The sequence below is a fragment of the Oncorhynchus gorbuscha genome, linkage group LG02 (genome assembly GCF_021184085.1).
Source record: "Oncorhynchus gorbuscha isolate QuinsamMale2020 ecotype Even-year linkage group LG02, OgorEven_v1.0, whole genome shotgun sequence".
Classification (NCBI taxonomy): Eukaryota; Metazoa; Chordata; class Actinopteri; order Salmoniformes; family Salmonidae; genus Oncorhynchus; species Oncorhynchus gorbuscha.
Genome location: NC_060174.1, coordinates 70,021,786 through 70,047,649, shown reverse-complemented (window position 1 = coordinate 70,047,649; position 25,864 = coordinate 70,021,786). Strand labels below are relative to the sequence as shown.

Sequence of the window (25,864 nt, the reverse complement as noted above, 5' to 3'; positions counted from 1 at the left end):
TAGTCAATACATTTTTTTCCCCCCTGTGGGACGCTGCCGTGACATTTTATTCCTTGACACCAGAGGCATTTGCTTGGGTGTGACGAAGTGACTGGCGCACTGAAAGAACATCCTTCACACACCCTTCACCTTAATCTTTGCATGAGACTGTATATCAGCAGTCAGACAGGTCACACCAGTTTCTCAGAACAGCTCTGAACCTTGGCCTCATTGTCTCCAAGTGCTCTCATCACTTAACTACTCAACAATGTGGTTTAAGCACCTGCTGCAACAGGGCCTGCCTTTGTCTGCTAGGATGGGTGAGATGGTGGGGCCTTGTCAAATGTGTTCACTCTCAATCATTCTATCAACTATTGTCTACACAACTGTATTTTGTTGACTTTGCCTAAGGCACATACAGAGTGGGGTAAAATGGAATTCCAGTTCTCTTTGCCCTCCATTTTGAACTAGCTACAAAAGGAGTTGAAATTACAGGAGCTCGTCTCTCTGAATGAGTGTAAAGCTAGGGTCAAAACTGTGGTTGACCAATGAAGCAGTGGTGGAAAAAGTACTCCATTTTCATACTTGAGTAAAAGTAAAGATACTTTCATTTAAAAAAATGACTCCAGTAAAAGTGAAAGTCACCCAGTAAAATACTACTTGAGTAGCAAACCAGATGAAGCAAAGCAAACCAGCAAGATTCTATTTTTTTATTTACAGATAGCCAGGAGCAAATTCCAACACTCACACATCATTTACAAACTAAGCATTTGTCTTTAGTGAGTGTGCCGGATCAGAGGCAGTAAGGATGACCAGGCATGTTCTCTTGATAAGTGCATGAATTGGACAATTTTTCTGTCCTGCTAAGCATTCAAAATCTGCTAAGCATTCAAAATGTAACAAGTACTTTTGGGTGTCAATGAAAATGCAAGGAGTAAAACATACATTTATTTAGGAATGTACTAGAGTAAAAGTTGTCAAAAATATGAATAGTAAATTCAAGTACAGATACCCCCAAAAACGACTTAAGTAGAACTTTAAAGTATGTTTACTTAGGTACTTTACACCACTGCAATGAAGTGCGGGGCTATCAATGTTTTGATGCACCACACCTCCCCAAATAACTTTTGTCTGTTCAATGTGTACATTTATGTTTTTAAACTGTAGTGTTTTATGTTGTAAAAATGTGTTTTAAACTTTGCTGCTGTTTTGGCTAAGTCTCTCTTGAAACATTTATCTCAATGAGACTAACCTGGAAAAATAAAGATAAAATAACATTGAACGCTAAAATAAGATTATGCTTACCCCAAAGTATAATAACACAACTGAAAAACACTAGATTGATTTAATTTGAACCAAAATTACCATTTTAAAACTATTTGTGACATGTATGGACATGCAATATCATAAATGGACACTAGAGGATAGTGTTGAATCTCGTAGTAGACATTTTCACCATAAAGGATGAAGAAAAAATATTGTTTACTTCCTGGAGGAGGCAGTCTTGAAAGCGTACAGACATGCTGGTTGGATAACAGTTCGTTATGTGATGACTGGCACTGTTCTGGATCTTCAGAAAAGTACAACATCAAACTAATTAGCGTAATATGTTCAAATTCAGGTCATATTTTTTTAAAGTTTATTTTTCACGACGTTGTGTCCAGTGTGCATACCTTTTAGTAGCTTTGGGACACCAAAGATAAACTTTTAGCAAGCTGGTTGGCAAGCATGCCTTGCTGGATCCTTGATGCTGAAGGACATCTGCCTACCTGATGGTAGAGGTAAAAGTGTATGTATTTTAAAGCTATCATTCCAGCGTTCTATAAGTTGACCTCCAATCACTGTTGCTAGAGCCATTCATGTCTTCTCAATTTAGAAACATGGCAACTTGGAATTTGGCTTGTAAGTGCTCCAGGATGTTTGTACACAGTAGACTGTTGACTTTCGTGTCAGTCAGACATGAAAGTGGGCTCTCACTCTGCATCCTACATTTCCACTAGTTCTATCCTCTGGCCTAAAGTACTGCTGTGGGGTAGCAGAGAAGTGGCGACGCAGTGTCTTAACGACAGAACAAAAATCTAGAGGAAAGATACCCAAGCATCCCTGGAGAGGAATCCCAATCCAGACAGCAGAGTATCATCTGAGCTCCGGAAGCGCAGCCTGGATGACTTTCCAGAGGATGGTGAGAGGCTAGTAAAGGACTCCAGAGAAGGACTATCCAGAGAAGAAGACAGGAATTATGAGACATTGTTTGGCGTCTCCTGGCTCTCACCCAGGGCAGAACAAGTCCCACGGGCTTTTTGTGAAGGAGGGTGTGGCCTCCTGTAGGGCCTCTGTAAGGCAGGTGTGTGAGGAGGCCCATAGACAGTGTGTGCAGATCCAGGGGGTTAGTAAGAAGGACTTGGAACAAGATGAGCTCAGGAGGGGTCCACCAGGGTTTATGCCTGCATGCCAGTCCTCTGGGTTATCTGCCAGAAGACAATGCCGCCAAGCCACCCAGGGACAGCAGTTGCATCCCCCTCTGGCTACTCTTAGATGGAGTGCAAGACCCAATGAACGTTTTGCATATTTTCTTGGGGTGGATCGAGTCGGCGGAAGTCTTTGTAACAGGTAGCCAAACCTAATATTGAAGATCTGACTTTGTTTTTTAAGAGGTCTCGTCTGATCAACCGGAAATTAATTGTACTGGCGTTTATGGCTGTGTTAAATGCATGATATTTCTTTGCTTTTAGCTGTCCAATGACACCAGTCTTGAGTAAGGCCAGCACAGGTGTGGATGGAGGACATGGGAGTGTATGGCTATGACAGCCTCCTACTTATGCTGATATTGTCCCAATGCATTTTAGCCTGGTCATGCACTGGTCAGCTTACTTTCAGAATCTCATTGTTTGGCTTCAGTATTTTATGAGAACTTTAACATGTTTTTACTTTTGTCTTTACTGTTAGCACTTTTGACCTACAGTACCAGTCATAAGTTTGGACACACCTACTCATTCAAGAGTTTTTATTTATTTGTGCTATTTTCTACATTGTAGAATTAACAGTGAAGACATCGCAACTATGAAGCAACACATATGGAATCGTGTAGCAACCAAAAAGGTGTTAAACAAATGTAAAAAATATATTATATTTTAGATTCTTCAAAGTAGCCACCCTTTGCCTTGATGACCGCTTTGCACACTCTTGGCATTCTCTCAACCAGCTTCACGTGGAATGCTTTTCCAACAGTCTTGAATTAGTTCCCACATATGCTGAGCACTTGTTGGCTGCTTTTCCTTCACTCTGTGGTCCAACTTATCCCAAACCATCTCAATTGGGTTGAGGTCGGGTGATTGTGGAGGCCAAGTTATCTGATGCAGCACTCCATCACTCTCCTTGGTCAAATAGCCCTTCCACAGCCTGGAGGTCTGTTGGGTCATTGTCCTGTTGAATAACAAATCATAGTCCCACTAAGCGCAAACCAGATGGGATGCCGTATCGATGCAGAATGCTGTGGTTGCCATGCTGGTTAAGTGTGCCTTGAATTCTAAATAAATCACTGACCGTGTCACCAGCAAAGCACCCCCACACATCCCACCTCCTCCTCCATGCTTCACGGTGGGAACCACATATGCAGAGATCATCCGTTCACCTACTCTGCTCAAATTTGGACTCATCAGACCAAAGGACAGATTTCCACCAGTCTAATGTCCATTGCTCGTGTTTCTTGGCCCAAACAAGTCTTTTCTTCTTATTGGTGTCCTTTAATAGTGGTTTCTTTGCAGCAATTCAACCATGAAAGCCTGATGTATGCAGTCTCATCTGAATAGTTGATGTTGAGATGTGTCTGTTACTTGAACTCTGTGAAGCATTTATTTGGGCTGCAATTTCTGAGGTTGATAACTCTAATGAACATATCCTCTGCAGCAGAGGTAACTCTGTGTCTTCCTTTCCTGTGGTGGTCCTCATGAGAGCCAGTTTCATCATAGTGCTTGGTGGTTTTTGCCACTGCACTTGAAGAAACTTTCAAAGTTTTTGACATTTTCCGTATTGACTGACCTTCATGTCTTAAGTTAATGATGGACTGTTTTTCTTTGCTTATTTGAGCTGTTCTTGCCATAATATGGACTTGGTCTTTTACCAAATAGGGCTATATTCTGTATACCACCCCTACCATGTCACAATGCAACTGATTGGCCCAAACACATTAAGAAGGAAAGAAATTCCACAAATTAACATTTAACAAGGCACATCTATTAATTGAGATGTATTCCAGGTGTCTACCTCATGAAGCTGGTTGAGAGAATGCCAAGAGTGTGCAAAGCTGTGATGAAGGCAAAGGGTGGCTACTTTGAAGAATCTCAAATATAAAATATATTTGAATTTGTTTAACACCTTTTTGGTTGCTACATGATTCCATATGTGTTGCTTCATAGTTGTGATGTCTTCACTATTATTCTACAATGTAAAAAATAGGAAAAATAAGGAAAAAACCTTGAATGACTAGGTGTGTCCAAACTTTTGACTGGTACTGTATATAGAGACAACTTTAAACATCAACTCTTGGGGGTTATCTATTTTTTATAGTCCTCACTAGCTGATGACCAGAGTCTGTTCTGTGCAGGTAAAGGTGGCACAAGACTAGCAGCTAATGGGAGATGTCCTGCACAGTGGGAGCTAAAGCAGAGAACTTTCATGTTCCTGTCATGAAATGTTCCAATTTCCAGATGACCAAACCTACACTTTTGCTGATGGTTAAGAGTTTCCTGTCCTTCTCTCTGTGTGTGTGTGTGTTCATGGACCGTGCATGTGTTTCAATTGCTTTGCACTTTCCTAAGTCCACCCTGCTGTGTTCTCACTCAGGTGGTGAAAGGGAAGACTATTCCCGGGAACCGCGTCTGCATTGAGGCACTGCTAACCATCCTACCTCGCAGAGACCTGCACCCTGGCCTGGCCTGACTCCATCAATGTCTCTGTGGTACGGTATACCACTAGTCCCTCAGCATTCATCGTCTCTGAAAAATAAGAGAGATGTAAAACTTAATATACTGAACAAAACTATAAACGCAACAATTTGAGATTTTACTGAGTTACAGTTCATATAAGCAAATCAGTCAATTGAAATGAATTCCTTAGGCCCTAATCTATGGATTTCACATGACTGGGCAGGGGTGCAGCCATGAGTGGGCCTGGGAGGGCATAGGCCCACCCACCGGGGAGCTAGGCCCAGCTAATCAGAATATTTTTTTCCCCACAAAAGGGCTTTATTAAGGATCAAAATACTCCTCAGCAACTCCCACCCCCCCCCCCCCCACCCCCTCAGATGATCCCGCAGGTGAAGAAGCCGGATGTGGAGGTCCTGGGCTGGCATGATAACACACGTACTGACAAATTCTCTAAAATGACATTGGAAGCAGCTTCTGATAGAGAAATTAGCATTCAGTTCTCTGGCAACAGCTCTGGTGGACATTCCTGCAGTCAGCATGCCAATTGTACGCTCCCTCAACTTGAGACATCTGTGGCATTGTGTTGTGTGACAAAACTACACATTTTAAAGTGGCCTTCTATTGTACCCAGCACAAGGTGCACCTGTGTAATGATCAGGTTTTTTTATTCAGCTTCTTGATATGTCACACATGTCAGGTAGATGTATTATCTTGGCAAATGAGAAATGCTCACGGATGTAAACAAATTTGTTGGAATAAGCTTTTTGTGTGTTATTTCAGGTCATGAAACATTGGACCAACACTTTTCACGTTGTTTATATGTTTGTTCAATATTTACACTACCGTTCAAAAGATTGGGGTCACTTAGAAATGTCCTTGTTATTGAAGGAAAATAAAAAGGAAAGAAATCATTTAAAACTAACATCAAATTGATCAGAAATACAGTGTAGACATCGTTAGTGTTGTAAATGACTATTGTAGCTGGAAACGGCTGATTTATAATGGAATATCTACATGTTGTTATTATAGGACTATTTCTCTCTATACCATTTGTATTTCATATACCTTTGACTATTGGATGTTCTAATAGGTACTTTAGTATTGCCAACCTAATCTCGGGTGTTGATAGGCTTGAAGTTATAAACTGTGCAATGCTTGAAGCATTGTTAAGAGCTGCTGGCAAACACAGGAAAGTGCTGTTTGAATGAATGCTGACGAGCCTGATGCTGCCTAACACAGCTCAGTTAGACGGCTCTATCAAATCATAGATTTAATTATAATATAGTAACACACAGAAATATGAGCCTTTGGTCATTAATATGGTCAAATCTGGAAACTATCATTTTGAAAACAAAACGTTTATTCTTTCAGTGAAATACGAACCGTTATGTATTTTATCTAACGGTCTAAATAAGTCTAAATATTGCTGTTACATTGCACAACCTTCAATATTATGTCATAATTACGTCAAATTCTGGCAAATTATTTCACAACCAGCCAGGAGGCCCAAACTGCTGCATATACACGGACTCTGCTTGCAATGAACACACGAGAAGTGACACAATTTCCCTACTTTAATTTTGCCTGCTAACATGAATTTAATTTAACTTAATATGCTTGTTTAAAAAAATATACTTCTGTGTATTGGTTTTAAGAAAGGCATTGCTGTTTATGGTTAGGTACATTAGTGCGACGATTGTGCTTTTCTTTCGCAAATGCGCTTTTGTTAAATCATCCCCGTTTGGGGAAGTTGGCTGTCTTTGTTAGGATGAAATAGTCTTCACACAGTTCGCAACAAGCCAGGCGGCCCAAACTGCTGCATATACCCTGACTCTGTTGCAAGAGAAGTAACACAATTTCCCTAGTTAAAAGAAATTCATGTTAGCAGGCAATATTAACTAAATATGCAGGTTTAAAATATATACTTGTGTATTGATTTTAAGAAAGGCGTTGATGTTTATGGTTCGGTACACATTGGTGCAACGACAGTGCTTTTTTCATGAATGCACTTGTTAAATCACCCGTTTGGCCAAGTAGGCTGTGATTCAATGATAAATTAACAGGCACCGCATCGAGGATTTGCAACGCATGACAAGCTAGATAAACTAGTAATATCACCATGTGTAGTTAACTAGTGATTATGTTAATATTGATAGTTTTTTTATAAGATACGTTTAATGCTGCACTTGCATAACAGGTAATCAGCCTGCCACGCAGTCTCCTCATGGAGTGCAATGTAATCGGCCATGATTGGTGTCCAAAAATACCGATTACCGATTTGTTATGAAAACTTGAAATCGCCCTAATCAATCGGCCATTCCGATTAATCGGTCGACCTCTAGTTAGTATAGCTGAAAACTGTTATACTGATTTAAAGAAGCAATAAAACTGGCCTTCTTTAGACTAGTTGAGTAGCTGTACCATCAGCATTTGTGAGTTCGATTACAGGCTCAAAATGGCCAGAGTTTCAGCAGAAAGTTCTTTGTTTCTGGACATTTTGAGCCTGTAATCAAACCCAAAAATGCTGACACTCCAGATACTAAACTAGTCTAAAGAAGGCCAGTTTTATTGCTTCTTAATCCGCACAACAGTTTTCAACTGTGCTAACCTAATTGCAAAGGGGTTTTCTAATGAAAGTCTGTTAGTTTTAGAATATAAACTTAATTAACTAACACAATATGCCATTAGAACACAGGAGTGATGGTTGCTGATAATGGGCCTCTGTACGCCTTTGTAGATATTCTATAAAAAAAATCTGTCGTTTCCAGCTACAATAGTCATTTACAACATGTACTTCTGATCAATTTGATGTTATTTTAATGGACAAAGAATGTTTTTTTTTTTTTTCAAAGACAAGGACATTTCTAAGTGACCCCAAACTTTTGAACGCTATCATCCCACTCGGTGTGATTTATCCATACCCTTTCTTCCTCTCCTCCCCTCCGTGTTCTCCAGGCATCCTGCTACACCCCCTTACCCCTGTCGTCCGGTAGAGATGGCCATCGATGACCGACTAGACTACACAACTCAAGGTGTTTACTTTGGATGCCCTCCCAGGCACTCCTCCCAGGGCTTAATGACTGGATTTACTGCATCAATTAGCCATCAGGGTCTCTGAGAGGCCTGGCTGGCTGATCGATTGTTCTCTAGCAGCTGATGTCCCCTTGCCGTTCTGTTCTGCACTGCTCCGGACCACGCCAACTGCTTGTCTGAATGTAAACCTAGTACAATGTCATTAAATCAAATCAAACATTTTCTATTCAAAGGTATTATTGGATTCTTTCTGATGTTTATTCACTCGAGATGTTAAGATTTTTGCGTATGTGCATGTTGAATCCATAAAAAGATAAGGGTTTATGAGAATGTAGCGCATGGCTAAAGAGCTACTGTTGTGCTATTATCAGAATGGGTTAGGGGATTAGGTTCAGCTAAATTGATTGCCAATGCTGGTTTTGAGTAGGGGGAGGGGGGCACAGTCTCTGGGCTATTGTTTCTGGTCAGTGACTGTTTAAAATGGATCATGGGAACAAGCGGCTGCTATTGATAGGCAACATTTGCCCTTTGACTGTCGCTCCACGTTTAACCCAGGGACTAATTTATCATTCATGTGCACACAAGAATATATATGTGTGTTTGTATACTGTATATAGTTTGTGAACGTTGTTACATCCATTGAAAACAAAATCAAGTTTCCACTACAGAGTAAATACTCTCCTACAAAATTGAGCAGTGCAGTAGTAGTGGCTTTATAATCAGGCCTGTTTGTTCTTTCCCAGTGTGCTGCAGTGCTTGACCATGAATTGGCCTGATGTACTTGATTACTAATTATGGAAAACAGGAGGCATTGTCTCTCTTAGCCCTACAGTTTTGATAAGCTCTGCATACTCATCAACATGCACACAATTAATTGGTGTTGATTGCTTTTGGCATGTTCAATAGTTATTGATCGAGGGGAAGAGGTGTCCTTCAGCTGACTGCTTGCCTGGAGCTGACTCTATTCTTGGCTTGAGTCAAATGTCTAGTTGATATCTGGCAGTGAATTTCACAGGGTCACTGCTCTCCTAGGGTTTGCTTCTAGGACATTGGGATATTATGAAGTGGTATCTAATTCACATGCATAAGAAAGTAAACTGTTAACATATTTTGTTTGGGTGTAAAGGGAAATGTACTGCATTGGTTGCTGCTATTGCCTCGACTGTGAGTTCCATAGTTGCAGTTTGATGTTTATTGTCATGTCTTTCCCTGGAGGCAGAATTGAGTGCTTAAGCTGCAAAAGTCAAAATTGTCTGTACCGTAAAAATTAATGAAAACAAAAAGTAGCTTTTTTGGTATTAATTTATGGTGGTTTTGGCATTAGGCATAGCAGTGTGGTTAGGTTTAGGTTTAAAATCAGATTTTATGACTTAATGGCAGTGCCAACTATTGACCACTCTGCAGAGCTGCCTCCAGTACATGAGTCATCTCAATAAATGTCAACCTGCTCTATAGTTGCTGTCTCAAGGCAAGAAGGGTTTCCCATTCCGTATCCTTAGATGGGATCCCTACCAATCTGGCCTTTGTGTTTTCGTGGGATCCCTACCAATCTGGTCTTTGTGTTTTAGTGGGATCCCTACCAATCTGGCCTTTGTGTTTTAGTGGGATCCCTACCAATCTGGCCTTTGTGTTTTAGTGGGATGTCGGTAAGGTGTTCTGAGCATATAGTATAAGCTTAGAATCTGGCAATGATGACACACATTTGATCAGGTCATTAACAAAGACACTAATTAATAAGGAGAGGTTCCTAAAGTGTTTGAACACTGTCTTATGTCTTAGCAGGCTTTGTCCCTGTCTGCAGGTCCTGTGCTGATATGAGATGTGCATTGTCTCAGGGGGTCGCTCTGAACACTCGGGGAGCGGTCACCTGCTGTTTCGGCTGAGCTTGCACTCTGATGCAGAGGCACCAAGCAGCTCTACCTATTAAAATGTAAATTCCCTGTGCACTCAGTGGGGCCAGACTGGAGGAGGAGGAGGGAGAGGGGATCTGCTCAAGGGTTTGGGGATGTGTCAGCTTGTCCCCTTCACTTCACATGTTAATCACAGAGAGACAGGTCCATATGTCGGCTGCCACCGACCTGGAGGAGATGTGTGGAGCAGAAAAAAGCAATTAGAAAAAATGTAGCCGCTTATGATTTGTCATTTTAAATGATCAGAGATATTATGCATTGTAACTGCAATTTTTTAGAATTGCCCAGAGGGGTATATTACAAAGCAGGATCAAGTTATCCAGCTGACTTTGATAAACAACCAGAAATACATTCATTTTCAGGTTCATCAAGAAAGCTAAACTTCTGTTATTTGTTTTTGGTTGTTGAGTTAAGTAGACCACGCCCATTTCAAACATTTAAAAAATATTTATTTAGCAGGCTAACTCCAGGATCCTGCTTTGTAGTATACCCCTCTTTAAAGATATTACAGCATTATTCAGGTTTTGTCTTGGATTTCTACGAAGGAATTTGAATTGGAATCCCACTCTGTGGCTGTAGGCCCATGTAGTTATCATGGCAGTGGTTATTAACAGTGATCAATGTCTCCAAAAGTTATTCTGTAAATGATTGTGCTAACCACACATCTGCTGTGCACTCTGAAATACACATACACATCGTGTTCTGAAGAATAATGGGTGATCGCACAATCAAATGGGGGAGTTTGTTGTGGGGTAGTGGAGGGGATTTTATAGCTTTTTGAACCCCAGAGTTCAAATATCATCATTACAGCTTCTCTCTTTGCACTTGTCAACAAATACTGTTATTATTTCTGATTGGAAATACCACAAGGAATCTTTTAAAAGCGCTGAAGCTCTCTGAACTGCAATTGTGCAAAACAACATTTGGAAAAGTGCGGCAATGGAGTACATCATATATTTTTTTTCCAAAGCTTGGCACACAATTATTTGATTCTCAATAACATAGACATCTGAGCCACAGCAATTTGAGGTAGAATGAAATGGTCAGCGGTTCACAAAATGAGGTTGCTCTCTAAATGCCCTGCATTTATAGTCATCTTACACTGAAACGACTCTTCTAGAAAATGAGCTCTGTGGATTGCAAGGAGCACTTCACCAAGGCAGTCGTATTGGCCGGACATTTGATTCCTTCATTGGTCGTTCTTGCAAAGTTGATGACATTTAAGTATTAACGCAAAAATCATTTGATTTAGCACACAACAAAAACAGGAGTTTGCAGGACAAAGCCCTCTAAAATGAACTGGTGTGTTGTGCTCTATTGAGTATATGTGGTGATGATAGCAGGATGGGACTGTAGTGACTAATTACTGTATGGTCCTCCAGTTCCCTGTTAGAGCATGGGCTGCTCTACACTACAGTCATTCTCACTGCTAACTCCCCTCTCATCATGATGGAACCCTAAGTGGCCCTGCTTGATGTTGTTTGATCGCATTCACAGAGTTGGTTGACTACGCTACATTCTCCAGTTGAGAGACAGACATCTATTGTGCTCCTCTGAAGTTCAACTTTTTGTCAATGTACCCATGTTTTGCTCAATCAAACAGGGGTGTAAAGTACAGTACTTAAGTAAAAAATACTTTAAAGTACTACTTAAGTAGTTTTTGGGGGTATCTGTGTTATACTTTACTATTTATATTTTTGGCAACTTTTACTTTTACGACATTCCTAAATAAAATAATGTACTTTTTATTCCATACATTTTCCCTGACACCCAAAAGTAGTTACATTTTGAGAGGACAATGGTCCAATTCATACGCTTATCAAGAGAACATCCCTGGTCGTCCCTACTGCCTCTGATCTGGAGGACTAACTAAACACAAATGTTTTGTTTGTAAATGATGTCTGAGTGTTGTAGTGTGCCCTTGGCTATCAGTCAATAAAAAAAAACAAGAAAATTGTGCAGTCTGGTTTGCTTAATATAAGGAATTCAAAATTATTTATACTTTTACTTTTGATACTTAAGTACATTTTAGCAATTCCATCTACTTTTGATACTTAAATATATTTAAAACCAAATATTTTAGACTTTTACTCAAGTAGTATTTTACTGGGGGACTTTCACTTTCATTTTCTATTAAGGTATCTTTACTTTTACTCAAGTACAACAATTGATTACTTTTTCCACCACTGTTAAATTCCTTAAGAGTCTATTGACTCACCCGTGCGTCACTCTAAGTAGCGTAATAAAAAAATACCCGCGAAAATCTGGCAGTTTAAGCTAGAGATGTCTGTTTTTTTTGCATGGGCTCCGTCTCAAATCGCAGCATCCTCCTAGGTTGGCCTTCCGCACCAGCGGTGGAAGGTGGCCAAGCTACAGCGGTGTTTGTCAGACCACGAGACATGTATCTTCTCACAAAAACATATGTCGCGTCTGAACGGTTTGGCCTATGAATGTAGGTGGTGTTCTCTGTCACAGGACTCGTCTGAATGTAACCCATACAAATTAATGGATGTATTGAGGTAGTTTTGTGCCAACAAAAACAAGGAGTTAAATATGTGTAAAAAACAACTTTAATATTTCCTGAGCTTTCTTATATCTCCTAGATATAGAATAGACACTTCAAAACCTTCTTCTTTATGATTTATTTTTTGACTGTCTTTTTGCCCATTTATGAACCCCCCCCCCACACACACACACACACACACACACACACACACACACACTTTTAGAGGTATAATGCCACGTTTACGTGCTAGTCAGAACTAGGAAACTCAGACATTTCCGTCTTGCTAACTGTTTGTAATTATACACGTGCCGCGTTCAACCATTTAGCAACATGGACATTTCTGAGTTTCGGGGTTTCCTAGTTCTGACTAGCATTTGAACACTTCATAAGTGGCAAAAACCCACAACCCACATGAATTATGGATTTGTCTAGCACCCACTGACCCCTGCTGGTCTGTCCCAGCCATGAGGTTGCCCAGGCTTGCCTGTCTGGTGTTGGTGTTAGAACATGTAGATGTAGCCGGAGGGCAGTGCAGGCCCATGGAGGATTATGGTGATATGAAAAGGACAATGTAAATGCAGGTTTAAGTGTTCTTGCCACTGCTTGGTTCAATACTAGGTGGGGCTCTTGTGGTCATGGCAGTCAAGAGCAGCGCACCAGGCTCCATTCATGCTGTCTGGCTCTGCATTTCAATTGATGGCCCCAGAATAGGAAGTGCATGGACACACACGGAGCCCTGGCCTGTGTGACACGTCTCTGTCTCACTAGGGCCAGCAGAGGCAGAAAGGTCAGTGTCACACATCAGATAATTCATTTTCAGCACTGGGCAGAACATAGACTTATTGTGTCTATGATCACTCGCTTAACATTATGGATGCTTTTGAATTCATAGCGATAGTGGTTATTTGTTGCAACAGGATCATAGCTATATATGTTTTATATGGGCATAGTTATTTTTCTTTCTTAATTAACCATGTTACATATTTCTATGCTCCATGTGATTTAGTAAACATGTGGTCTTTACAGTGTCTTGGTGTGTCTGCTAAAAGTCTAGTGTGTTACCTCTTAGGCTACCTATCCCCACCAGGCTCACCCTTAACAGATGGTGACAGCCTCTGCAATTCTGAGTCCAGCCCCACCATTCTCACATAAGGGTGTCACTTCCACCTAGGCTGATTGCCACTTTCTCTCTGAGTCGACGAGGAGTTCGATATAAGGTAGAAAAGGTCATAAGCCAGTTTTTATCCCTGCTTCTCCCTCTCCCAAATGACTTGTCTGCCTCTGAGGAGAATGAGAAGGGACAGGGCCGGCCGGGTGGGGATGGAGGAGAGGGGGAGATAATCCTCTGGACGGTGGAGAGGAATGCCAAAGAGGGAGTGACACGTGGGAGAGGAGCAGGGGGAGTGGTTGAGTTCTGAAATAGATGAGTCTTGAACAAGTGATAATGAATGAGTGGGAGCACAGCAGAGAGGATGTGAGAGGAACAGAGGTAGAGGAGACTGCTGAAGGACTGGACACAGAGGCAAATGGGGGGGTGAAGGACAGCATCAAGAGTCTTGTCGGAATTGGTGTCTGTGTCCAAAGCACCCAAGGCCAATAGGAAGACATCCCCTGAACATATCTGATATTACAGGGGCAAGACTGATCACTTTTAGACTGTCTATGAATAGTATGTTTCTGTGCGTCAATGAAAACAGGTGTGTAGAGTGAGAGCCAGCAGGTGGTGCTCTAAGTCGGTGCTCTAAGTCAGTATTCCAGGGTGTCTGTCTGTCTGTCTGTCTGTCTGTCTGTCTGTCTGTCTGTCTGTCTGTCTGTCTGTCTGTCTGTCTGTCTGTCTGTCTGTCTGTCTGTCTGTCTGTCTGTCTGTCTGTCTGTCTGTCTGTCTGTCTGTCTGTCTGTCTGTCTGTCTGTCTGTCTGTCTGTCTGTCTGTCTGTCTGTCTGTCTGTCTGTCTGTCTGTCTGTCTGTCTGTCTGTCTGTCTGTCTGTCTGTCTCCACGCATCATGAAGGACACCTCTGACACGTAATCCAGCTCCATGCACCAGTGACTGGCTGCTTAGTGGGGTTATGGAACGGAACGGTTCACAATTAAACTAAAACGGGCTCCACTCGCAATCCAACGGAGACCACGACAGGGCAATTAACCCGCTAATACAGTAGGCCATTAGACCTCCTTCTCTGTGCCGGGAGCCCCAGGGCACAGGCCTGGCATGGGACTGGGGGATATTAGAAGAGATGGTTTAATGTAATGACCCATTCTATGATTTTTAGTGCAGAGAATGATTTGTAGTGCTGTGTAAGGTTCTACAGTATGTAGGCCTATCTCATGATCCAGCTTCACTCCTCAGTGCAGTCTTGTTTCCTTGCAAAGCTTGGATCATTTCTTTGTTGTGTACAGTGGGGATACCTATTTGAAGTGTAGACGTTTGTTGCAAAAATGATAGTTGAATCAATGTCAATAGGCCAAGACTTGAGGACTGGTCTGGGTGCTCGTCAGCATTCACAGTAGTTACTGTGAGAGAGAATTTTCTTAATTAATTTTCTTCAACCATTCCCCTCCATTGATCCCACTGTATGGTGGCTTAGGTAGTCTATGTGGCCTCCTTTTTCCTCACTCAACTAGTAGAGAGAATAAATATTTACTAACTGTCTGTTTTCCCCCTGCGCTGCATGTGAGATTTAACTCTGTTTTATCAGCTCTGACGGTTCAGCCAGGGGCTTCTTTCATTTTCTGCTTTTGTGTTTTTAGCTGAGATTGACAGGCCGCTCTCTCTCCCGCCCTGGAGCGGAGTGCAGCCCTGTTCTATTAATCTGTTTAATATGCCAGGGAAACAGTGGAGCGGGAGAACTGGCAGCTCGCTAATGGAATCTGGGCAGGTTAGAGCGGCCTTGCATATCAGACAACGCAGCAGCACAAGGTGGAGGCCAAATGAATGGCTTGCTGTGCAACGGTGTCGCATCGCCCTGGGAGACGGAGGGGGTCACATCTCGCTCCTCACCCTGCATTCTGACCCTCACATTGGTGACCTTCCCTCATAAAGACTCCATTCTGTTAGGGAGTTACCTCCATTCTGTTAGGGAGTTACCTCCATTCTGTTAGGGAGTTACCTCAAATCTGTTAGGGTGTTACCTCAAATCTGTTAGGGAGTTACCTCCATTCTGTAGGAGAGTTACCTCCATTCTGTAGGAGAGTTACCTCCATTCTGTAGGAGAGTTACCTTCATTCTGTTAGGGAGTTACTTCCATTCTGTAGGCGAGTTACCTCAAATCTGTTAGGGTGTTACCTCAAATCTGTTAGGGAGTTACCTCCATTCTGTAGGAGAGTTACCTCCATTCTGTAGGAGAGTTACCTCCATTCTGTAGGAGAGTTACCTTCATTCTGTTAGGGAGTTACCTCCATTCTGTAGGAGAGTTAACTCCATTCTGTAGGAGAGTTACCTCCATTCTGTAGGAGAGTTACCTCCATTCTGTAGGAGAGTTACCTCCATTCTGTGGGCGAGTTACCTCCATTCTGTTAGGGAGTTACCTCCATTCTGTAGAAGAGTTACCTTCATTCCGTTAGGGAATTACCTCCATTCTGTAGGAGAGTTACCTCCATTCTGTAGGAGAGTTACCTCCATTCTGTTAGGGTGTTACCTCCATTCTGTTAAGGAGTTACCTCCATTCTGTAGGAGAGTTACCTCCATTCTGTTAGGGTGTTACCTCCATTCTGTTAAGGAGTTACCTCCATTCTGTAGGAGAGTTACCTCCATTCTGTTAGGGTGTTACCTCCATTCTGTTAAGGAGTTACCTCCATTCTGTAGGAGAGTTACCTCCATTCTCTTAGGGAGATACCTCCATTCTGTAGGCGAGTTACCTCCATTCTGTTAGGGAGTTACCTCCATTCTGTTAGGGAGTTACCTCCATTCTGTAGGAGAGTTACCTTCATTCTGTAGGAGAGTTACCTCCATTCTGTTAGGAGAGTTACCTCCATTCTGTTAAGGTGTTACCTCCATTCTGTACGAGAGTTACCTCCATTCTGTTAGGAGAGTTAACTCCATTCTGTTAAGGAGTTACCTCCATTATGTTAGGGTGTTACCTCCATTCTGTACGAGAGTTACCTCCATTCTGTTAGGGTGTTACCTCCATTCTGTAGGAGAGTTACCTCCATTCTGTACGAGAGTTACCTCCATTCTGTTAGGGTGTTACCTCCATTCTGTAGGAGAGTTACCTCCATTCTGTTAGGGTGTTACCTCCATTCTGTTAGGGTGTTACCTCCATTCTGTAGGAGAGTTACCTCCATTCTGTAGGAGAGTTACCTCCATTCTGTTAGGGTGTTACCTCCATTCTGTTAGGGTGTTACCTCCATTCTGTAGAAGAGTTACCTTCATTCCGTTAGGGAATTACCTCCATTCTGTAGGAGAGTTACCTCCATTCTGTACGAGAGTTACCTCCATTCTGTTAGGGTGTTACCTCCATTCTGTTAAGGAGTTACCTCCGTTCTGTAGGAGAGTTATCTCCATTCTGTACGAGAGTTACCTCCATTCTTGATTCCAGGAGAGTTACCTCCATTCTGTTAGGGAGTTACCTCCATTCTGTTAGGGTGTTACCTCCATTCTGTTAAGGAGTTACCTCCATTCTGTAGGAGAGTTACCTCCATTCTCTTAGGGAGATACCTCCATTCTGTAGGCGAGTTACCTCCATTCTGTTAGGGAGTTACCTCCATTCTGTTAGGGAGTTACCTCCATTCTGTAGGAGAGTTACCTTCATTCTGTAGGAGAGTTACCTCCATTCTGTAGGAGAGTTACCTCCATTATGTTAGGGTGTTACCTCCATTCTGTACGAGAGTTACCTCCATTCTGTAGGAGAGTTAACTCCATTCTGTACGAGAGTTACCTCCATTATGTTAGGGTGTTACCTCCATTCTGTAGGAGAGTTTCTCCATTCTGTACGAGAGTTACCTCCATTATGTTAGGGTGTTACCTCCATTCTGTACGAGAGTTACCTCCATTCTGTTAGGGTGTTACCTCCATTCTGTAGGAGAGTTACCTCCATTCTGTACGAGAGTTACCTCCATTCTGTTAGGGTGTTACCTCCATTCTGTAGGAGAGTTACCTCCATTCTGTTAGGGAGTTACTCCATTCTGTAGGAGAGTTACCTCCATTCTGTTAGGGTGTTACCTCCATTCTGTAGGAGAGTTACCTCCATTCTGTTAGGGTGTTACCTCCATTCTGTAGGAGAGTTACCTCCATTCTGTACGAGAGTTACCTCCATTCTGTTAGGGAGTTACCTCCATTCTGTAGGAGAGTTACCTCCATTCTGTTAGGGTGTTACCTCCATTCTGTAGGAGAGTTACCTCCATTCTGTTAGGGTGTTACCTCCATTATGTTAGGGTGTTACCTCCATTCTGTTAGGGTGTTACCTACATTCTGTTAGGGTGTTACCTCCATTCTGTAGGAGAGTTACCTCCATTCTGTAGGAGAGTTACCTCCATTCTGTAGGAGAGTTACCTCCATTCTGTTAGGGTGTTACCTCCATTATGTTAGGGTGTTACCTCCATTCTGTTAGGGTGTTACCTACATTCTGTTAGGGTGTTACCTCCATTCTGTACGAGAGTTACCTCCATTCTGTTAGGGTGTTACCTCCATTCTGTAGGAGAGTTACCTCCATTCTGTTAGGGTGTTACCTCCATTCTGTAGGAGAGTTACCTCCATTCTGTTAGGGTGTTACCTCCATTCTGTAGGAGAGTTACCTCCATTCTGTAGGAGAGTTACCTCCATTCTGTTAGGGTGTTACCTCCATTCTGTAGGAGAGTTACCTCCATTCTGTAGGAGAGTTACCTCCATTCTGTTAGGGTGTTACCTCCATTCTGTACGAGAGTTACCTCCATTCTGTTAGGGTGTTACCTCCATTCTGTAGGAGAGTTACCTCCATTCTGTTAGGGTGTTACCTCCATTCTGTAGGAGAGTTACCTCCATTCTGTTACGGTGTTACCTCCATTCTGTTAGGGTGTTACCTCCATTCTGTTAGGGTGTTACCTCCATTCTGTTAGGGTGTTACCTCCATTCTGTAGGAGAGTTACCTCCATTCTGTAGGAGAGTTACCTCCATTCTGTTAGGGTGTTACCTCCATTCTGTTAGGGTGTTACCTCCATTCTGTAGGAGAGTTACCTCCATTCTGTTAGGGTGTTACCTCCATTCTGTAGGAGAGTTACCTCCATTCTGTAGGAGAGTTACCTCCATTCTGTTAGGGTGTTACCTCCATTCTGTACGAGAGTTATCTCCATTCTGTTAGGGTGTTACCTCCATTCTGTAGGAGAGTTACCTCCATTCTGTTAGGGTGTTACCTCCATTCTGTAGGAGAGTTACCTCCATTCTGTTAGGGTGTTACCTCCATACTGTTGGAGAGTTACCTCCATTCTGTAGGTGATTTACCTACATTCTGTTAGGGTGTTTTCTCCATTCTGTTAGGGTGTTACCTCCATTCTGTAGGAGAGTTACCTCCATTCTGTAGGAGAGTTACCTCCATTCTGTACGAGAGTTACCTCCATTCTGTAGGAGAGTTACCTCCATTCTGTAGGAGAGTTACCTCCATTCTGTTAGGGTGTTACCTCCATTATGTTAGGGTGTTACCTCCATTCTGTTAGGGTGTTACCTCCATTCTGTTAGGGTGTTACCTCCATTTTGTACGAGAGTTATCTCCATTCTGTAGGAGAGTTACCTCCATTCTGTAGGAGAGTTACCTCCATTCTGTTAGGGTGTTACCTCCATTCTGTACGAGAGTTACCTCCATTCTGTAGGAGAGTTACCTCCATTCTGTTAGGGTGTTACCTCCATTCTGTACGAGAGTTACCTCCATTCTGTTAAGGAGTTACCTCCATTCTGTTAGGGTGTTACCTCCATTCTGTACGAGAGTTACCTCCATTCTGTTAAGGAGTTACCTCCATTCTGTTAGGATGTTACCTCCATTCTGTAGGAGAGTTACCTCCATTCTGTAGGAGAGTTACCTCCATTCTCTTAGGGAGATACCTCCATTCTGTAGGCGAGTTACCTCCATTCTGTTAGGGAGTTACCTCCATTCTGTTAGGGAGTTACCTCCATTCTGTAGGAGAGTTACCTTCATTCTGTAGGAGAGTTACCTCCATTCTGTAGGAGAGCTACCTCCATTCTGTTAGGGAGTTACCTCCATTCTGTTGGAGAGTTACCTCCATTCTGTTAGGGAATTACCTCCATTCTATTAGGGATTTACCTCCATTCTGTTACGGACTTACCTCCATTCTGTAGGAGAGTTACCTCCATTCTGTATGAGAGTTACCTCCATTCTGTAGGAGAGTTACCTCCATTCTGTAGGAGAGTAATCTCCATTCTGTAGGAGAGTTACCTCCATTCTGTAGGAGAGTTACCTCCATTCTGTAGGAGAGTAATCTCCATTCTGTAGGAGAGTTACCTCCATTCTGTAGGAGAGTTACCTCCATTCTGTAGGAGAGTTACCTCCATTCTGTAGGAGAGTAATCTCCATTCTGTAGGATACTTGTGTCCATTCTGTCAGAAACTTTCCTCCACTGTCTACCTGTATGGATTGGCTGTGTACGGAAACTATACTGAACAAAAATATAAACCCAACAATTTCAAAGATTTTACAGTCAATTTAATTGTATTGCTATGCCCTGATCTATAGATTTCACATGACTGGGAATACAGATATGCATCTATTGGTCACAGATATCTTTTTAAAAAGTAGGGGAGTGGATCAGAAGACCAGTCAGTATCTGATATGACCATAATTTTCCTCAATCAGCGCGACACATATCCTTTGCATAGAGTTGATCAGGCTGTTAATTTTGGCCTGTGGAATATTGTCCCACTCCTCTTCAATGGCTGTGCACATTTGCTGGATTTTGGCGGTACTGGAACACACAGCTGTACATGTTGATCCAGAGCATCCCAAACATGCTCAATGGGTGATATGTCTGGTGAGTATGCAGGCCATGGAAGAACTTGTGATGTTCAGCTTACAGAAATTATGTACAGATCCTTGTTACATGGGCAGTGCATTATCATGCTGAAACATGAGGTGATGGCGGCAGATGAATGGTATGACAATGGGCCTCAGGATCTTGTCATGGTATCTGTGTGCATTCAAATTGCCATCGATAAAATGCAATTGTGTTTGTTGTCCGTAGCTTATGCCTGCCCAAACCATAACCCCACAGCCACGATGAGGAACTCAGGAACTCTATTCACAACGATGACATCAGCTTGCTCACGCAACGCCATACACGTCTGCTGTTGTGAGACTGGTTGGGCGTACTGCCAAATTCTCTAAAACAACATTGGAGGCGGATTATGGTCAAGAAATTAACATTCAATTTTCTGGCAACATCTCTGGTGAATATTCATGTAGTCAGCATGCCAATTGCATGCTCCCTCAAAACTTGAGACATATGTGGCACTGTGTTGTTTGACAAAGTTGCACATTTTAGGGTGGCTTTTTATTGACCCCAGCACAAGGTGCAGCTGTGTAATGATCATGCTGTTTAATCAGCTTCTTGATATGCCACACCTGTCAGGTGGATGGATTACCTTGGCAATGGAGTAACGCTCACTAACAGGAATGTAAACAAATTTGTGCACAACATTTTAAAGAAATAAGCTTTTTGTGTGTATGGAACATTTCTGGGATCTTTTATTTCAGCTCATGAAACATGGGACCAACACTTTATTTTTTGTTCTGTGCAGTTTCTATGAAAACATGGAAATATATATTATATTACCCCCAGTGTCCTTACCTTGAGAGTGATGTATAAGGTAGTGGAGTAATGCAACAACACACTCTCCAAATGCAATACACCTGTGCCTATTATGAATGTCAATCCTCTTGTCTATACATGAGCTTACTTATAAGCACAGAAATATTTATCTCTTCACTATATGTGCTTTCATCTCCATATCCCTGTTGCAGTGATGGGAGCGTCTCCACTGTTTGGTTTTCAAGACCGTTGAAAGCGCTGCCATTTGCAGTGACATCTCAATAGAACTTCAGAAATGTCACACATCATCCAAATGTTGAACAGAGGATGCCTGGCCGTCTAAGTTGCAGTGGGCTGGAGGATGCTCTCACTCCATAGGTTCTAGCTATATAATTAGTAGTCGCTGGTCAGTACCAGGCTCATATCGAGTTGTTTGAAGAAGAGGGTGCAGACCGGCCCCCTCCTACCTACTACTTCTAAATGACCAGACTCATTTACACAAATGAAAATGAGAAATCCCTCATACATTTTACATTACAATGTTTTAGTTCATTATGGGTGGTGAGTTATTAGCTAATTTGCTCTGTGAAATTCACAGTCACTTTGACTGAGCTGGTATGTCATAACGAAGCTAAATGCAGCGTGCGTTATAGATGGTAACCAGAGGAGGGGAGAGGAAGAAGATACAGTTAAACCCAGGTGTTGGAGCTGTGCACACTAAGAGGTATTGTCCCCAATACATCAATTTCACACTAGTGTAATACCAATTAAAAGTGTTAAATATTGTTATAAAGGTATCTCGTTTTTTAAAAACCTACCTTTACTGAAGAGGGCACGACAAAACCTATTCCCCTTCAAGAGACTGAAAAGATCTGGCATGGGTCCTCAGATCCTCAAAAGGATCTACAGCTGCACCATCGAGAGCTGGTTGTATCACTGCCTAGTATGGCAACTGCTCGGCCTCCGACCGCAAGGCACTACAGAGGGTAGTGCGAACGGCCCAGTACATCACTGGGGCCAAGCTTCCTGCCATCCAGGACCTCTATACCAGGCGGTGTCAGAGGAAAGCCCTGAACATTGTCAAAGACTCCAGGCACCCTAGTCATAGAATATTCTCTCTGCTACTGCACGGCAAGCGGTACCGGAGCGCCAAGTCTTGGTCCAAGAGGCGTCTAAACAGCTTCTACCCCCAAGCCATAAGACTCCTTACTCAGACTACCCAGACTATTTGCAGTGCACCCCCTCTCACCCCCTCTTTACACCACTGCTACTCTCTGTTGTCATCTATGTGTAGTCACTTTAATAGCTCTATCTACATGTACATACTACCTCAAATGACCTGTGCCACCGCACATTGACTCTGTATCAGTACCCCCCTCTATAGTCTCGCTATTGTTATTTCACTGCTGCTCTTTAATTACTTGTTACTTTTATCTCTCACTCTTATCTGTATTTTTTTAAACTGCATTGTTGGTTAGGGGCTCGTCGGTAAGCATTTCCCTGCAAGGTCTCCCCTGTTGTATTCGGCGCATGAGACTAATACTGTCACGCCCTGAACATAGACAGTCTTTTTATTCTCTATTTTGGTTAGGTCGGGGTGTGACTAGGGTGGGTAATCTAGGTTGTTTTATTTCTATGTTGGCCTGGTATGGTTCCCAATCAGAGGCAGCTGTTTAGCGTTGTCTCTGATTGGGGATCATATTTAGGCAGCCATTTCCCCCACTGTGTTTTGTGGGATCTTGTTTTTGTGTTGTTGCCTGTGACACTCCAGATCGTCACGTTTTGTGTATTCTTTATTGTTTTTGTGCTGTTCACTTCAAATAAAATATGTCGAACCGATTTCATGCTGCGCTTTGGTCCGAGTGTTATTACGATGATCGTGAGAAATACAAATTGATTTGATTTGATTTACTGAGAGTTTATAGTCTTAAGGCCCAGTGTGTAGCTTCCATTGAATTTAGAGCAATTTCCAGCCTCCCTGTTCTATGATAATTGTGAATTGAAGTCTACTATACAGTACATTTATTGTCATCAGATAAGTATCAAGAAACCAAAAAAGTTAATCATTTATCATCATATGTTTTCCGATGTCAGATGAGTTTTTGCTCTGAAATGAGGGATTTCAGGGTTTGTCTGTCTCCTCCTTTCCTCCCCACTCCTCCTCTCTTCTCTCCTCCTTCACTGTCTATCGCCGTGCCAGGGACATCCATCCTACAATTTGCATATGTGCAGCTCACCCGGGGGCGGCGGGCGGGCAGACGATTGTGCTGTCGAGGCTGGCAGCCATGTCATACCACACCACAATGGAGGGGCTCACCATGTTTGTTAGTGAAAATTGCAGCCTCAGGAATCCATTTGGCACAAAACAAGGAGTGAACCCAGGCATCGTGCTACCTCCTCTGGCACGGAGGTGTGTGTGCCCAGACGCTGTCGTCTCTCACTCTCTGTGGTCCGCAGGGGGCCGGGGATTCCCTAATGCCTCAAATTGCTGAGACATGTAAACAAATGGCCTCCTGAATTAGCCCCTGGTCTACAAGCCAAGCGTACTACTGGCATTGGTAATCCCACCCCTTTTCTCATCACCTCTCCTCATCTGCATGACACACAGAAATAGATGAAGCGAGTCATGCAGACCAGAGAGACATAACGCATAGTTTTTTCTGACCATATTCATGGAGCAGGTTTTTGTCTGGAAGTAGGAGGGGCTGCATTAGAGAAACCACACTCTTTCAGGAATGAACACTTCTTCATTACAGCAATAATGTTCTAAAAGTGTCTAAACAGTCTTTATTAAGTGTGACGTTACAAAAGGTCTCTCTCAGTGTTTAATGCTCGTTGTAGCTCGGTTGCCAGCCTTCATAAAATGAGCACGGTCCAGCATGTTAACGGTCGTCTGTTAGCACTTACGCAAATTGTCTCAAGCAAGAAGCAAGTACAGGAAACTATTATTTAGAACATTTTTAAAGTCTTCAAAATGGTTTAAAAGGGAATAGTGAGAGGAAGGTTGTTTGTATTTGACAAGAGAGAGAGGGAGAGACGGTGTCTTTCTCACAGGGTCCTGGGAGTGGGGTGTGAGGGGTTGGGAGGGAGGGGGAGAGACGGTGTCTTTCTCACAGGGTCCTGGGAGTGGGGTGTGAGGGGTTGGGAGGGAGGGGGAGAGACGGTGTCTTTCTCACAGGGTCCTGGGAGTGGGGTGTGAGGGGTTGGGAGGGAGGGGGAGAGGGGGAGTGGATGAGCCGGTGAGATGATAATGCAGCATGACACCTCTGAAATGAGACCCTGGTTGCCATGGCAAAGAGGCTGGAGGGGACAGTCTCTCAAGAGGCTGAAATAAAACAAGCTGTAAATGATGTTTGATCAGTATTTAGATCATGTAGCTGCTCAGGACAGACCTTTTGTCAGCTGCTTGCACGCCCATGCCTCTGCAATTGTTTTCCACTAGACTGACTTTCTCTCATCTCATCTTTATTTATCATCTTCTCTGCCCCCCCCCCTCCCCATCCATATTCTCTTCTCCATCCACTCTCTTAGTTTACACACTTCATTTTCAAACGGACATAATATTAGCATGTTGCTAGACTTAAATCCCCATAGCCAGAGCTCTGTCAGTATTCACATTTCTCTAAGTTGTTAGGTTTGGCCTGTTATCATTTGTATTGTTTTTGTTTAGTTTTGTCTTTGTCCGTCTGTTTTTTCTCGTTCTGGTTCTCGCTCCCATTGAAACATACACGAGTCGGTATTGTATCATGTTTTATGTAACTGTCTATGACATACAGTGTAAAACAAATAAACAATTGTTCACAAAAAAACATTCACACCCGAATACACATTGTCCTTCTCTCTCTTTCCCTCCTCTCTCATGGATCATGACCACCGCTTTCAGAGAAAAATACAAACCAGTAACCAGTTTCTTCAGCTCCGATTGTCTTTGTACCTTCCCTATACCATCGAGGTCCATGATTATACACAGCTGTATTCCATCCAGACGACCTAATGTTCAGCCATCCCTACTCCATGGTCCTGGTCCTGGGGTGTGTGGGGGTGAATGGGGTGCAGGTCCACCATTGCACCATGCCTATACCATTCTATATTCTATATGCACATGGCTGTTCTGTTGTGTGATGTTCTGTTTGCGCAGGGCTTAGCAGCAGGGAAGGATATGATCTGTGTGGTACATTTGTAAATACTGGGGAAAGTGCCTGATCTCTCTTCCACAGTTGTATTTGCTCATGCACCCGAGCATGCTAAGTAGGATTTATTCTAGTTATTTGCCAAGCAACATGCACACCCACCTACACACACAAAACATACAGAGCCCTTTTAGGATGTGAAATCTCTGAATGTATTTCATTGTATTATACACTGAAGCCTTGCCTGCAGACAAACATTTTCATGTTTTGCTTGTTCTTTTCGGATGTTGTCTGGAGTGGTGGTGCTGTGTTCACAACATCTCTACACCCAGTCCATCCTACTGCTCTCTGAGTGACAATCCCTTTGTCCAACTTCATAGTTGATGAGTTTCCCTTTCGAAAAGGGAATAGAAATTGGGGTCAGGTGTAAGAATAGTGAGAGGTTTATTAGCTGAATCATGTGTGGGGAGTACTACACTGTTGTCCTATTTTTGCTGGGGGGGGGGGGAGCAGCATGCTGGAAACACCTGCTGTTCATCATGAGTGAATGCAGTATGTATCCTCATTGCTTGACACAGAATGTAAAATAAATGAGAATATGGTGATGGATATATATTTTGTTCTGAACCAACAGCTTCCCCGGTCCATTTCTGC

At 42.7% G+C, this 25,864-nt stretch overlaps 1 protein-coding gene and 1 pseudogene across 1 annotated transcript in view; one reads left to right on the top strand and one right to left on the bottom strand.

The window, feature by feature from the left end:
* Window positions 1–1,938: 1,938 nt before the first annotated feature.
* Window positions 1,939–4,917, top strand: LOC123990602 (annotated as a pseudogene).
* Window positions 4,918–20,514: 15,597 nt separating this feature from the next.
* The window catches only part of LOC123990596 (histidine-rich glycoprotein-like), a 38,706-nt gene continuing 33,356 nt past the window's right edge, over window positions 20,515–25,864 (bottom strand). Inside the window, exon 3 of the mRNA XM_046291227.1 lies at window positions 20,515–20,652. Coding sequence (XP_046147183.1) covers window positions 20,515–20,652 — 138 coding nt within the window. The remainder of the gene's footprint in view (window positions 20,653–25,864) is intronic.